This window comes from Pteropus alecto, unplaced genomic scaffold (assembly GCF_000325575.1).
Source record: "Pteropus alecto unplaced genomic scaffold, ASM32557v1 scaffold326, whole genome shotgun sequence".
NCBI classification, from domain to species: domain Eukaryota; kingdom Metazoa; phylum Chordata; class Mammalia; order Chiroptera; family Pteropodidae; genus Pteropus; species Pteropus alecto.
Window position 1 is genome coordinate 1,497,786 of NW_006438873.1, and position 13,376 is coordinate 1,511,161.

Here is a 13,376-nt window from a genome sequence, read left to right on the forward strand (position 1 = left end):
CTGGAGGTGGGGTGCTGCTCTTGTGCTTTGCTGTCAGTGACCAAACCATAGGACCGTGTGGGTGGGGTGCTGAGGAATGGGTAGGCACATGCTCAGGGTGTGGAGGGGCTTCAGGAATAGTGGCTAGTTGGAGTAGAGGACCCAGGCCAGGGCTGACATGGACAGAAGGGAGGTGGCTTAGGATGGGGAAGAAGGGTCAGCCAGGTGAGACAATGGGTCTCAATATTGAGCTGGGGAGCTTGGGTCTTGTCATCAGTGTTTTTGAAACAGTCAATTGACAATATTTAAAATTTGGGTAATTCACATAGAAAAATCTGGAATTTGACTTCCCAGGAAAAAAAGGAAGCTGTGATGGTGTGAGCTCTTCAGTCCTATATGGTAACAGTTGGCTGGAGCTGAGTAAGACCCATCTACTAAGATGGGTCATTCATTCATTCATTCAATTTGTTCATTCATTCATTCTTGGTCATATTCTACTTGCCAGGCCCTATTCTACCAGTTGGTGATATAGTAGTGAATGAAACAGGCAAAGATCCAGTACATTTTAGGGGGAGAGGCATAAGTCATCCAATGATAAAATGAAAGTATTTTAGGTGGTGGTGCTGTGGAGGAAAAGCAGGGGAAGGGGAGAAGGAAGCTGGTGTGTGTGTATGTGTGCATTTTGTATAGGGTGGTCAGAGCACGCCTCGTAGGCTGGCACAGGCAGACATTTGAGGGTCTGAGGAATTGAGTCATGTAGGTATTTGAGGGATGAGTCTTGATGAGAATGGCATGTGCGAAGGCCTTGAGGTAGAAGTGTGCCTGACGTGGTGAGGCAGAGGAAGTAGCTGATGTGGCTGGAGAGAAGCAATGGGGGTGGGGTTGGAAAGGTAATGGGCTATGAAGGAGAACCTAGGTTTTAACAGGTCCCTCTGGCTGCAGCGTTGAGAAGAGTCTGGGGGGTAGCACTGAGGGACAGAAACAGGAAGACTAACTAAGGGGTTACTGCTGCAGTCCCAACAAGAGGTGATGGATCTGGGGGATGGTGGTAGAGATGGTGAGAAATGGTCAAATTCTGGGAATATTGGAGGGGCAGCTGCCAGGGTGTCTTGATAGGTTGGATTGTGATAGGAATGGGGCTTGGACCCAGTGTGCTCATGTGGGCCAACTGTCTGGCTCCTGCAGTCATTCCAGTTTGCAGCCTTGCAAGGGGGGTTATTGAGGGAAAACTGTGGAGCAAGCAGGCTTGGGGATCCGCTTGCCCCTCTTAGAACTGATGGCTGGGGCACCAGACAAGAGGTTGAATGGTGATTAGATACCCATAAGGGCTGAGGGTCTTCTGGGTGGATGGAACAGCATGAACCAAGTTTGGCGGCAGGAAGAGGCAAGCAGAATGCTGGGCCTGAGAAGCTGGTGAACCTAGCTGGCCACAGGCCTCTTGCCGCTAAGCTAGAGCTTAGATTTTATCTGATGGGCCATAGGGAGCCAAAGGAGGTTGTGTGAGCAGGGTGGTTCGAGGTGGGAAGAAGTCTTGGAGGGCTGATGTACCCGGGTTGCAGAAGGAAGTAGGGACTGAGAATCATGGTTCCTCCCAGTACATGGCTGTGCCTCTGACTTGTCTGATTTTGGAGGATGCCAACTGGTCCAGGTAGAAGCTGAGCTCCAGGGGAGAGGCTAGCAGGCCTTCTGGCAGGGGAGCTTGGCAGTGGGCATTGTGGGGAAGCAGAAGGAGCCAAGGAAGGAGGAACGTCCTTTTCTAAGCTGGAGGAACGTCCAGTCTGAACGAGGCTGAGAGCCAGAGCAAATCAGTTCTGAACTAGACTTGCCAGCCACCCAGATAATGGGAAGGAGCTGCTGGCTAGCCAGAGGAAAAAGGAGCTTGAGGAGGTAGGAAGCTTCCTGGTAGACTGTCGTCTCACAGGAAGACTAGCCAGAAAGCCTGTGGTATGTTCAGGACACAACTACTTCTCTGTGGCTGGACCCCTGGCAAGAAGTAGGGGACAAAGTGGTGGATTCTGGGAGACTAACCTGGAGGAAGAGAGCGGGTTTCCCTTAAGTGGGTATTTGAGCTGGGCGTGGAATGCTGAATAGGAGTTCAGGCAGAAAGTCGCTGGTCCAGCCAGCAGAAACCAAATCCAAAATCTTGGGTGGTTGAAGGGGTTTGGGGAGTGTTTGGAGAAGGGCAGAAGCAGAATGCATGGAATAGTGAGGAGGTAAAGGATGAGGTTGGAGAGGTGGGTAGGGACCAAACCACTCAGGGCCTTGAGAGCCATACTACAGGGCTAGGGGGGCAATGAAGAACCAGAAAAGGATTTTGAGCAAGGGAAGGGTTGGGATACTGAGTGTTCAGAAGATTGTTCTGGGTGAACTTAAGGCTGGAGGTCAGGCAGAAGTCTGGATTGGGACCCCAGGGAAGGAGAGCAGGGTTTAGAGAAGGAAACTAAAAAAAGTGGAGATGGCTCCTACATTCCTTTTCTCCTATGAAGCTGTAGCTGGGGCAAGCAGGTCCCTGAGACCCCTGGTAGCTGAGTAGAGAAGGGACAACAGTTGACACTGCCTGCTAAGAAGAGGCTGTTTATAGACTGGGCCACATATCACAATGCACAGGGCTCCCGAGTGCGCCCTCTCCTGGGGTGCGCAGCAAAGTGGAGTCCCTAAATTTTCTCTTCACTTCCCCCCCTCCCGCTCTTGGCCGGTTGACGAGCACAGTGCTTGCTCAGTAAACTCTAGGAAGGACAGGGGAAAACCAGGGCCGGAACAGGTCAGCGATCCTTCGAGGGGTCTACTTCCACTGGTGGGGGCTGCAGAGTCCTTTCTCCCATGGGGCACGGGGAGACCCACTACGTGGAAACTTGTAGCGGAGGGCTGGCAAGGGTCAAATGACCTCTGTTTCCATCTCACCTTCCACCTTCTTCTTTTGCTTCTCCATCACCACCTCCAGCTCTGACACTTTCCCTTTATCCTGGAGGACGGGGTGGAATTTAGGACACTGGCATCCGAGCCTGGGCTCCCTCCTTGGCCTGGGCCCAGGGCTGAGCTGCCCAGCTCACCTCCAGCAGTGCACGCTGCACCGTGACCTGGCTGTACACACGCGCCCCCTCCTGGGGGCTCACCGTCCGGAACTCCTCTTTCTGCAGCGAGAAAATCTGCGCTCCGGTCAGCACGCCCAGCGCGTCCACTGTCCTGTGCGAGGGCGGCGGAGGCGCGGTCAGGTCTGGTCAGGTCTGCCGGCCAATCGTCCCCACCAAGCCCCTCCCCATCACTTCATGCCCACCTAGTGGTTTGTCCCATCAGCAGCATTCTAGCTCAAGCAGGGACAGGGAGCTGCTGAAGGATCCTGAATCCCCACCCACCAATTACAGTGCGCCATAGGGACTTTTCTGAAGACTCCCCAAATCGGAGCCTGGGAAGACATGCCCATCTCAGCCAGTCATTCATTGTTGCAACCAGACACACCCTCAGTCTAGGCCAATCTTGGTTCCTTGTGGTCTGCTACGCCTTCCTCTGGGCCAATCAGAACGCTCCGTCTCTAGCGCTCATATCTCATGATCGCAGTCGGCACGTACCACTCACCTGGCGCTAAAACCCTTGGCTTGCAGCCAGGCGCGGACCTCTGAGGCATCTGAACGCGGGCTGAGCTGCGGCTCCGGGATGCGGGGCCCTGGGGCTGTGCGGCTGGGGACCGAACGACCCTGGGCCAGGCGCGCCTGCAGCTCTTCGTTGACACTGAGCATCTGGCAGAATCTTTCTGTGGGCGGGAGATAAGGAAGGGTCCTCGTGACGGGCCTAGGTCCATCTGCACTTTTCTGGCCTCGGTTTCCCTGCCTGGAAGGCGAGGGCAAGAACCGCTTCCCTGAAAGAGTGCCCCCACACTCACCCTTCTCGCTGGGGTCCAAGCTGTTGAGGCTGTCGCAGCTGTCCCAGTGGGGCTGAGCCCGGGTAGGAGCCACAGCTAGGGCCGTGGCCGGCGGGGGTGGGGGAGTGCTATTCTAGAGGGGACAGAGAGGAGAGCACCTGGATCAGAGAGAGGACTCAGAGTCCCAGCCCCTCTTATAGAGGTTAAGTTTCTGAATCCCCAACCATCTCCTCTGCCAGTACCTTTGACTTTGACACCTGATTCCCGCACTCCTGGTTCCCAGGATCAAGATCTGGCCCCCAGCATATTGTCCCTCGAGACCCAGAGTCCACCCTGGCTCACCAGAATGCGGGCAGGGCTTTGGCTGCGGTCCCCCGGGAGCCCCGGGTGGGTTGTCAGGATATTATAAGGTACGTATCCCTCCTGCCCTTGAGAGTCCCGAACCTTCCACCACTTGCGCTTGTCATCCAGGACCTAAGGGAAGTACAAGGGGATGGTTCAGAGCCTGTGTCCGCAGCTAGGGCTGGATCCACTCCAGTCCATCAGCCCTCCACCCGTCTAACCTCCAACACGTCCCGTTGCTTGACTGATAGTTCACTGCTATTTCGGGCCTGGAAATCATAATTACATAGGACCCATTTCCCTGCTAGCTCCGGCTCCGTGTGGGGCTCAGCTTCTTTCTCCAGGTCTTGGTGACTGAGGAGAAAGGGCAGGGTTGGGGACAGGTGGCAGCCAGCCCCACTCTTTTTGGCTGTAGGGTGTTGGTGTGAGCTGGGGTTAGAGCCAAGCAGGGGCCAAGGCAGGGGGCCGAGTTAGTACTGATAATAGAGATATGAAACTGGAATAGCAGCTTGAATATATTTTGCTGCTTATATGCCTGGCACTGTGCTGTAAGCCTGTGATGTGGGTGATGGCATCACCTTCATTTTATAGATGAGAACATTCAAGTTTAGAGAGATAAAATCATTGCCCCAGATCACACAGCCAGAGACAGCTGCTATTTATTGAGCATCTACTATGTACTCGGCTCATGATTAACAATAACCCATAGTAATAATAAAAACAATAGTCAGTACTTATACAGCACGTGCCAGGCACTGTTCAGCCTATTACATATATTAGCTGATTTGATTCTTGAGACAGCCACTGGTAAAACCATGAATTTGGACCCCCCTTTTCTTCTTCCTCCCAGAGTCCCTATAATTAGCTCCATTTTACAGATGAGGAAGTGGAGGAATAGTGATATAAAGTGACCTGGTGATGTAAGGGTCTCAGAGCAAGAAAGAGGCATAGCTGACCTGGAACCCAGGCAGCCTGGCCCCAGAACCCATGTCCTGAGCAATTCTGCTGTCCTGTTCAGGCAACTGGACATGAACCTGAGCTCTGCCACTTCCTTGAGCTCTTAACTTCACAGACTTCTCATTCTCCCAGGAAGGGGTTATTATTTTTCTCATTTTCTCTCCAAGGCACTCAAAAGCTGGGGTTGTCAAGCCCAAGATTCAGAAGCATGGAGGGTGGGATGGGGAAGGGAGGGGTTTCCGTGAGACCAGGCATCTGGGGGGAGGGGAGTGGGATTTGGGATCTGACCCCCCAGCAAGAGGGACCTCAGCTCAGATCAGGCCTACCTGTGCAAGGGAGAGGGGGGGTCTTCAGGGCCGCAGCACCCCCTCTGTGGGGCTGGCAGCTCCCAGCACACTGTTCCTGCTGCGACCCTCTGCTCTGGCCCTCGCTCAGACCCCTTTTCTGCCCCTCCAACCTTGCTCCTTGGTTTCTTCTCATCCCAGGTGGCTTCTCTCCTATCCGGCCCTTACTTGCCCAGAGACCCTAGTGTTCTGGCTCCTTTCTCCCCTTATTTCCCCAGAACCCAAGAGTCTGCCTCCATTGCTTGTTGGAACCATGAACCATAAACTTGGACCCCCAGATCTTTCCTTCCCCAGAGACCTAGGAGTCTAAGTCCCAAGCTTTAACTTCCTCATCCTCTTAACCCTTAGAGGTTCCCTGTCTGACACCCAGCAGAGGTTGAGACAATTGCTTTAGAGCCTTGGGAAAGTGAGGGTCCAGCTTGCCAGCCTCTTTCAGGGGCCCAGCATCTCTACCACTCCCTAACCCGCCCGGAAACCTGTCTGGCGGCCAGGAAACCTGCCTGGCGGCCCCGAAAGCCCCAAGCCCGCTTTTCTGGCTCTCCCATGTTCCAAGCATCAGACTTGAGCTCTTCTTCAATACCTAAACATTCCATTCCCTAACCTCTTCCCTACAACTCCGAGGGCTCTGTCCTGGGGGGGACCTGGGGAGAGAACTTCCCAGACTCTTAGCAAACAGCCTTTTTCCAGCCCTTTGAGGACCCAGGGAAACAACCTCTCAGATATTACTCACACCCGGCCCACTCCTCCCTCAGACCCTGGGATCTGGACCTCCAGCCCCCTCCTCCCGTGGACCCAGAAGTCTGAGCTCCGCCCCCTCACTCCCTTCTTCCCCCTCCCAGCCCCGCCCCGCCTCCTCACCACCTCACCCACCTGCGTAGAACCCGGAAGACAGAAGGAAAAAGAAAAAAGTGGGGCAGAGTTAGAGTCTGGAACCCCCAGGACGTACCCCACATATCCCCACCCGGGGGCCCACACTCACCCATTGACAGCGACCTGGGGGGCGCTTTGCTGTAGGACATAGAGGATACCAGGTCAGGTGGGGCTAACCTGAGTCTGGACTCCTTGGTCCCCTCTGTGTTAGCCTGGAGGAATTTGCTGTCCCCTTGAAGCCTTAGCCTCACCTGCCGGCGCCGCCGCTCGTGCTGTAGCTGTTTCTCTACTGGGTCCTCCCAGGGGCGGCCCTGCGGGTCAGTGGCTGGGGGTTCCCAGCCGCTGTAGAACTCGGGGCTGTATGGGGGTCCCTCCTCCAGGGGCAGCTCCACCCTGCGACCAAGGACGGGGCGGAGGGCTCAGGAATCCTGGTCCAGCCCCCGACTTAACCCTGTCATTAACTTCACTTTTCCCCTTTCCCTAAGCTTTACCCTATGCCAGCTATTCTATCTTCACCCCTTTTCGGCAAACCCTGCCCCTGCCTAAACTACACCCATGACATCGGTTATATTTCTAAATACACTGATTCCAATCTAATGCTCCCCCCCAGCCTCTGATTGAATCTCACCTTTGATTCCAAACCCGTTTTCTAGCTACACGCATTCTTCCCTGGCTCTGCCCCTACCCGCTCGAGGCTGTCTCCGAGAGCACAGACTCTGCCCCCTTTCCAAACATACAGGCCAAACTTTCCCTAAAACCCGCCCTTTGTTTCTTTTGGTCGTGATTCAGTCTTAAACCTCCCCTTCACGCTAATTTCTGGCGATTTCTCCAGTCGGAAGCTGGAATTTGTCCTAGGTCCCACCCATTTTCATTGGCCGCACCCTCCGGCCTAAGCCCCGCCTCTAATCCTTCCAGTCCCGCCTTCTACCAATCACCACGCCCCTGCTTTCTCCTGCCCCGTCCCTCAATCGCCACGCCCCTCACCCTGGCCGGGTCCACGAATCCCCCAGAGAGGTCCAGAGTGCATTTTCACTTGGGGTGACATTATCCCGCAGTAGTGCCACGGCCTCGGACGTCAGATGTGGCTGCCGCACGCCACTCGCGAGCTGGGGGCCGCCCGACATGTCCACAATCTGCCAGGGGGCAGGAGTGGGCGTGCCATCAGACCCTCTAGAAGTGGAACTCAGATTCCTTCTGCTGCAGGGGGAACCTGAGGATTGGGAGGTAATCTCACCACGTGCAGAGGTCCGAACAGGAAGTGCAGCAGCTCTGGGGAGGAGGGGTTGGCGATATTGCCGCGCAAACGGGCCTGCGGAGCAGGAGAGGGGCTGGCGTCAGTGTGTGGACCAGTCAAGTTCGCCATCCTCTGCCCTTGATGCCCCGGGCCCGACGTGTCCTCACCAGCAGGCTGAAAGCGTACTTGATTTTCTGAAGCACGTCGGTGTACTCGGCCTCGTTGGGCGGCTTGGCCCGCAGTGTCAGGAGGCCCTCTGTGGGAAAGGGGGCAAGCAAGGTGATGGGGATATGGAGATAGTGTCAGAGAGAGAGGCAGAGACTCAGTGAGATCGCGATTGGGAGTCCAACTGGCAGGGGGTGCGAAGGGAGACCCTAGGGAGAGGAAGGTTATTTGGGAGTAACCGGGGTGGGTATTCGGGATCCCACTCGGGGGTGCCCCTCACCCCCAGCCGCCCGGCGCCGGGTCCTGCGACCGCGCTCCCGGTGCTCAAGCACTCGGGCCGCCTCCGCAGACTTCTGCAGCTTGGATACAAAGCTCTCCACGTCGTCAAACAAGTGGTTCAGGATGTCCTGGGGGACAGAGCCAAGGCACGCATGAGACCCCTGAGTCCCGGAACCTTATCATCTCTGTCGAAGTCCTCTAGCCGAGAGTTCCTAGGTTACATACACCCTCTGATGCCTGGTCCTGTCCCATTCAGTCACCGCCGGTCACACCCAAGACATCTGACCGGGCGCCAGACCAAACCCCACTCCCTTATGGAGGACTCACACCCCACAGCCAGTCCCGCCCACAGCCTAGCCCTGCCCCTAGATGTCTGGCCCCGTCTCTTACCACGTCCCGCTCCGCCTGCAGACTGGCTAGCTCTGGGCCGCGGGGGCCCAGGTCCGGGGAGGCCTGGTCAGCGCTGCCGGAGATCTCCTCCGGGCAGGGCCTCCGCGCTGCTTCTGCCTCGGGAATGGGTTCCTCCTGGGGTCGTCCGCAGCCCATCGTCGGTTCCACGGTGCTGATCGCTGCGCGGACTGAGGAGCGGCGCTGCAGGGGCGGGGTCTCGGCCGGGGACGAGGGACGACGCTGCAGCTCTTCTTGCGTGGCCCTGAGTAGGGGGAAGAGGAAACTCGGGTGGGTTGAGGGGTCCAGGGAGGGTAAAATTCCGAACTTAAAACGGAGACACTGGCCCAAAGGGGTTGAATCTAGGTTCAGAATGGTAAGGAGAAATCCAAAATATGGGAGGAGCGCCTCTCTGGAGGGAAACAGAGGCCGAGAGAGGAGAAAACAAGTACCAGAACCAGGAAAATTAGGGTCCTGGGGAGGGGGCACACTTGTATGGGAGGTACACGTAAGACTTGAAGCAGGTTTTGTTTGACTTCGTTCAAAATTCGTCTTGCTCTGGGCTAGTGGTATAAGCCAATTTCTAGGATGGGGAGACTGAGGCCCAGAGAGACCCCGCCCACCCTCTCTTCTCCTTCGCTTCCAACCCAATCCCCTTACCTGAGCGCCGCGGCCCTGCGATCCCCACGGCCGGAGCGGTAGTCGTACAGAGCCCCTTGGATGTCCTCACGGATAAGCTCCGCCTGTCAATCAAGCCGTCAGGCCATGCCCCCACTCCACCCACTGTCGGACCTGGCCGCGCGCTAGGGATGAATTTCTTGGCTCCGCCCCAGACCATGGTCAGTCATCGCTCACGTCTGTAGACCCACGCAGGTCCACGCCCTAGGCTGACACCTTCGCCCTACGTCTGTCCCCGACCTAGGCCACACTCCTACCCACGGAGGCCCGGTCCGGGTGGCTTCTGGTTCCTAGACCACACTCATGCCTTTCTGTTCTGGCTGCCCCTCAGGTCCTCTCATATGTTCTTCTGGAGCCCTTAGTCTCCGTCTCCATTCCGCTCTCACGTTCAACCTCGACCCTGTGTCCAATTTGTCCTCAAAACCCTCAAAGTCCTCTCCTTTCCAGAAAGTCTTTGCAGGTGATGCCCCCTCCGCTGGCTCTGACCCCGCTTTTGTCTCGGGCTACGCCTCAACCTTAGAGGCCCCGCCGCTGGGTTCGAGGAGTCCCAGCCTTAACCTCCGCTGACTCCCGAGCCCGGCTCGCTCACCCCAAGACGCAGGCCCTGGAAGAAATGCACGTCGGGCTGTGTGCGCTCGGGCTCCTGGCACACGAGCAGCAGCAGCGAACGACTCCGGCCCGGCGGCGTCACCGCGTCGCAGCGCACGATGGCGCTCAGCGGGTACAACTCCAGCTCCTCCTGCGGGGCGGGCGAGTAAACTGAAGCCCAGAACCAATGACACTACTACATGCGGACAGCAGTGACAGCAGGTGCAGGCACCGAGCAGGGCAAACCCCTGTTTAATAGATAGGGCTAACAGGGCTCAAAAACGGGGCAGCGGTCCCTCGCCATGTTCCAAAGGAAGGACGAGCAGGAGCCAAGATTCACGCTAAGACCCCCGACGTCCCTAGGGCCAAGCTCTCCATGCCCCCACCATTCAGTCCAGCAGCTGCATCCACCCACGTGCCCCCTGGCACCTTGGAGACGAGGTCGAGCAGTGTGACGTGGTCGGGAGACACGCGCAGCAGCATCTCCTGGGTCCAGACGCGGCCCTGGCTGTCCATGACCGCCAGCTTCCGCAAGGCTTCCTCCACCGTGTGCACGCCATCTTCCTCGCCCAGGCAGAACGTAACCAGGTGCTGGCACGGGTCAAGGAGAAAGCAGTGAGTCCCCGGATGATGCCAGGTGGGTTTAGAATCCCGTGGAATGAGCCTTTCGGCCTGTGACTAACCACACCTCCTCAGGAAGCCCTTCCTGATCACCTGCTCCACGTATGGGCGCCTCCACCTAGTGCCCTAAGTTTCTCTCATCAGAGTGACTTATCACCTGGATCTGTCTTCCCACCAAGACTGGAGGCTCCTTGAAAACAAGGAATGGTCTGGATTATATCTAGTCCCTTTAAGCACCTCTACTTCCATGAGAGCAGCTGGTACCCTTTGCCCTACCTCTGGACCTCATGTGATCCCTACTCATCCAGGATTGTGTCTGATTTGTCCCCAGACTGTCCAGCTCAAGCTGGCTCAAAAGACAAGCTGGCAGATTCAAGTGGAATTGAGTTCCTCCACGACACCTACCTCTGAGGCGAGGTAGAGGAAGTCCACTTTGCAGAGGAGCACAGTTTCCCAAGTTCTTCCTGCTTAGAGGTCCAGATGCTTCCAATACCCCTGTCTCCTTTCTTCCCACAAGACCCCCTGTGCCATTGCAGACCCCAGACTCACATTGACTGGATACTGGGAGATGTCGGCCATTACTACAGTGGAGTAACGCTTCCTCTGCTCTGTGGGGGAGGAGGGGAACAACGGAGGGGGGTATGGACCAGAAGACCCCACCCTGACCTTCTCCCTCAGACCAAGAGACCTGGCCCCAATCCCCTCCTCCCTCAGACTAGGAGTCCAGGTCCCCAGCCTCCTCCCTCAGACCCAGAAGTCCAGGCTTCCAGCCCTTCCTCCCTCAGATCCTGTTTCCACCTGAGGTTTCCTTGGCTCCAAACTCACCATAGATGGACTTGGCACTTGGTTTGGGGGCAGCTTCTGGGCTGGTGAAGGAAAAGAGGGGTAAGAGGGGCCATGGGAATTGGGAGCAGATCATGGGTGTCAAATGCCAAGCAGAGCAGCGGCTTCATTTTGAAGGAATGAGGGAGCCATGCCGGGTTCTGAGCAGGGGAGGGCAGGGCATAGCTGGATGTCGCTAAGACTGGTGAAGCAGTGCTGCTGGATGGTGGTGGGGAGTATGGTCTCTACGGTCACATGGACCTGGGTTCAAATCCCCTGTCAGCTGCTGCCTTGCCATAAGACCTAGGATAGGACTTCATCTCTCCTGCCTCAGTGTCCCTCTCTGTAAGACAGGGGTTAGTTATCCTATAGCTTCCATCTGGCAGGGCTGTTGGGCAAATTTAATGAGATAATGCAATGGAAGTGTTTTGCAGCCTCAATAATTGTTATTATTATGATGACGATGCTAAGGGCTTGCTCAATAAATGGGAATTTTTATGATAACATTAGTCTTTAGAGTAGACAGAGAATTACCGTCTCTTTTCCCATCCCCAATAGGCCAGCTCTTCCCAGCCAAATCCTCTTTGTCTCCTGCCTTTAACTTCCTCTTCAAGGTCACCTCCAAGAATCCTTGAGTCTCCATTTCCACAGAAATGGCAGAAGCTTGGAGTTCAAGTGTGGTCAGGGATGAGAAACCCTTTCAGTTGAACCTTTCCTCCTCATCCTGTTCTTGCCAGTCAGGTCTCCCCACAATTTGATTACCTCTGGGCTGGAGACCTTACTACCTCACCTCTCCTGTGTGGCTGTTCCCATGTGTCTGTCTTTGTCCTTCTCCCTGCTCACCCCAGGAGACTTCAGCCTTCGTAATCAACATCCCTGACGGTTTAGCAAAGGGTCAATATTTAATAAGATAACAATCGAAATAGCAGTCCCTATTAGTTGAGCACCTGCTGTTAGTAAGATTCTCTGCTAAGTCCTATGCATGATTTATCCCATCGAGTCCTCAGAATTGTCCCTGTTTCACAGAGGAGGGACTGAGGCTCAAAGAGGTGACATCCTTTGGCCAGAGTCATACCATAGCTGAGCGTTAGCATCTGGATTTGAACCCAGGTCTGTCTGCTCTGGAGTGCAGCTCTAACTACAGGCTGGACAGGGAGGGAGGCAGCTCACGCTTCCTTCTGAGTGTGTAGACTTGGGTGGCCGTTAATGCCACCTGCAGGTACAGGTGAGAGTGTGGGGGAGGGATGGTGGGGCTAGGGGGCCTGGTGCCCAGGGGCGCTTACCCGGTGCTGGTGCTCATGGTGCCAAGAGTGGGGAGCTCCTGCCACCTGGAGGTGCCCTGGGAGCCAGCAAGGAGATGAGGGCCTGACTTGACCTGCTGGACCTATGATTCCTGGCCCAGCTCCTCCTCCCTCAGACGCAGGAATCCAGGCCCTAGCCCCTCCTCTCTCAGATCCAGGGGTTTGGGCCCTCAGCCCCGCCTCCCTCAGACCCAGGATTCCAGGCCCCCAGCCCCACCTCTTTCACATCTAGTACGCCAGCCCCCAAATCCTTCCAGAAATCCATGCATTCAGTTCTGTAATCTATGTGTACCCCACCTTCCTCCTCCACACAGTGTCCAGTCTCCCAGCCTTATCTTCTCAGGGGCCAAGTCTAGGCTCCAAGCTGCTCATCCCTAAGAACCAGAGGGCTTCAACCCCACGTCTCCTCAGAGAACTGTTCGTCCAATCTCTCAGTCCCTTGTGACCCTATATTCTTCCTTTAGCTATTGGGGTGCAATCTTCAGTCTTACCTTTCAAGACCGGAGAGTTTAGGTCCCCCAGCCTTTCCTGTGCAGTATTCAGGAATCTGCGTCCTTCTCCTCTTCCCCCAGAACCAGGAGTCCCCACCTTCCAGTCCCTCCTCGCCTGCCCTGTCAAGCTCTGTCAGAAGGGAGGCCGGCTCTCGTCTCCCTTCTCAACGAAGCGCCCCTCCTTCCTGCTCCCTCCCAGGCTGTCCCGCCTCCACATACCTGAGCACTCACCTGGCACAGCCCTGGTGGACAGGCCCCTGGGCGGGGCCTGCAAAAAGACCAGGGCAGGGGCTGGGATGGCCCAGAGTGGGGGTGGGGGTGGGACGGTAGGGACGTGATTGTTTCATCATAAGGACAATAGAGCTATAACAACAACATCCTTGTCTTTTGATGTCACCACTTGTTCCTGACTCAAATACTCCCTTCTAATTTTCCTAATATCTCCGGAAGTCAGAGGTTTGA

General features: G+C 56.0%; 1 protein-coding gene across 1 annotated transcript; it reads right to left on the reverse strand.

Moving 5' to 3' along the window:
• Window positions 1–92: 92 nt before the first annotated feature.
• EPS8L1 (EPS8 like 1) lies at window positions 93–12,422 on the reverse strand. Its single transcript, XM_006915958.3, has 19 exons — window positions 12,406–12,422; window positions 11,126–11,166; window positions 10,850–10,908; window positions 10,109–10,270; window positions 9,681–9,830; window positions 9,074–9,156; window positions 8,417–8,678; window positions 8,028–8,154; window positions 7,750–7,838; window positions 7,583–7,657; window positions 7,333–7,481; window positions 6,600–6,741; window positions 6,458–6,486; window positions 4,399–4,531; window positions 4,178–4,309; window positions 3,857–3,968; window positions 3,553–3,727; window positions 3,030–3,162; window positions 93–2,941 (listed from the first exon to the last, which is right to left on the reverse strand). Exons 1-19 carry the CDS (start codon window positions 12,420–12,422, stop codon window positions 2,855–2,857), a joined length of 2,157 nt encoding a protein of 718 aa, XP_006916020.1. The 3' UTR covers window positions 93–2,854.
• Between the last annotated feature and the right edge of the window lie 954 nt (window positions 12,423–13,376).

Excerpts from the sequence above, each read along its gene's own strand:
- EPS8L1 (XM_006915958.3), bottom strand. Across the intron at positions 9,157-9,680 it reads TCCAGGGCCTGCGTCTTGGG|GCGGAGCTTATCCGTGAGGA; the intron begins GTGAGCGAGCCG and ends CTTGATTGACAG. Across the intron at positions 3,969-4,177 it reads AAAGCCCTGCCCGCATTCTG|AATAGCACTCCCCCACCCCC; the intron begins GTGAGCCAGGGT and ends TGTCCCCTCTAG.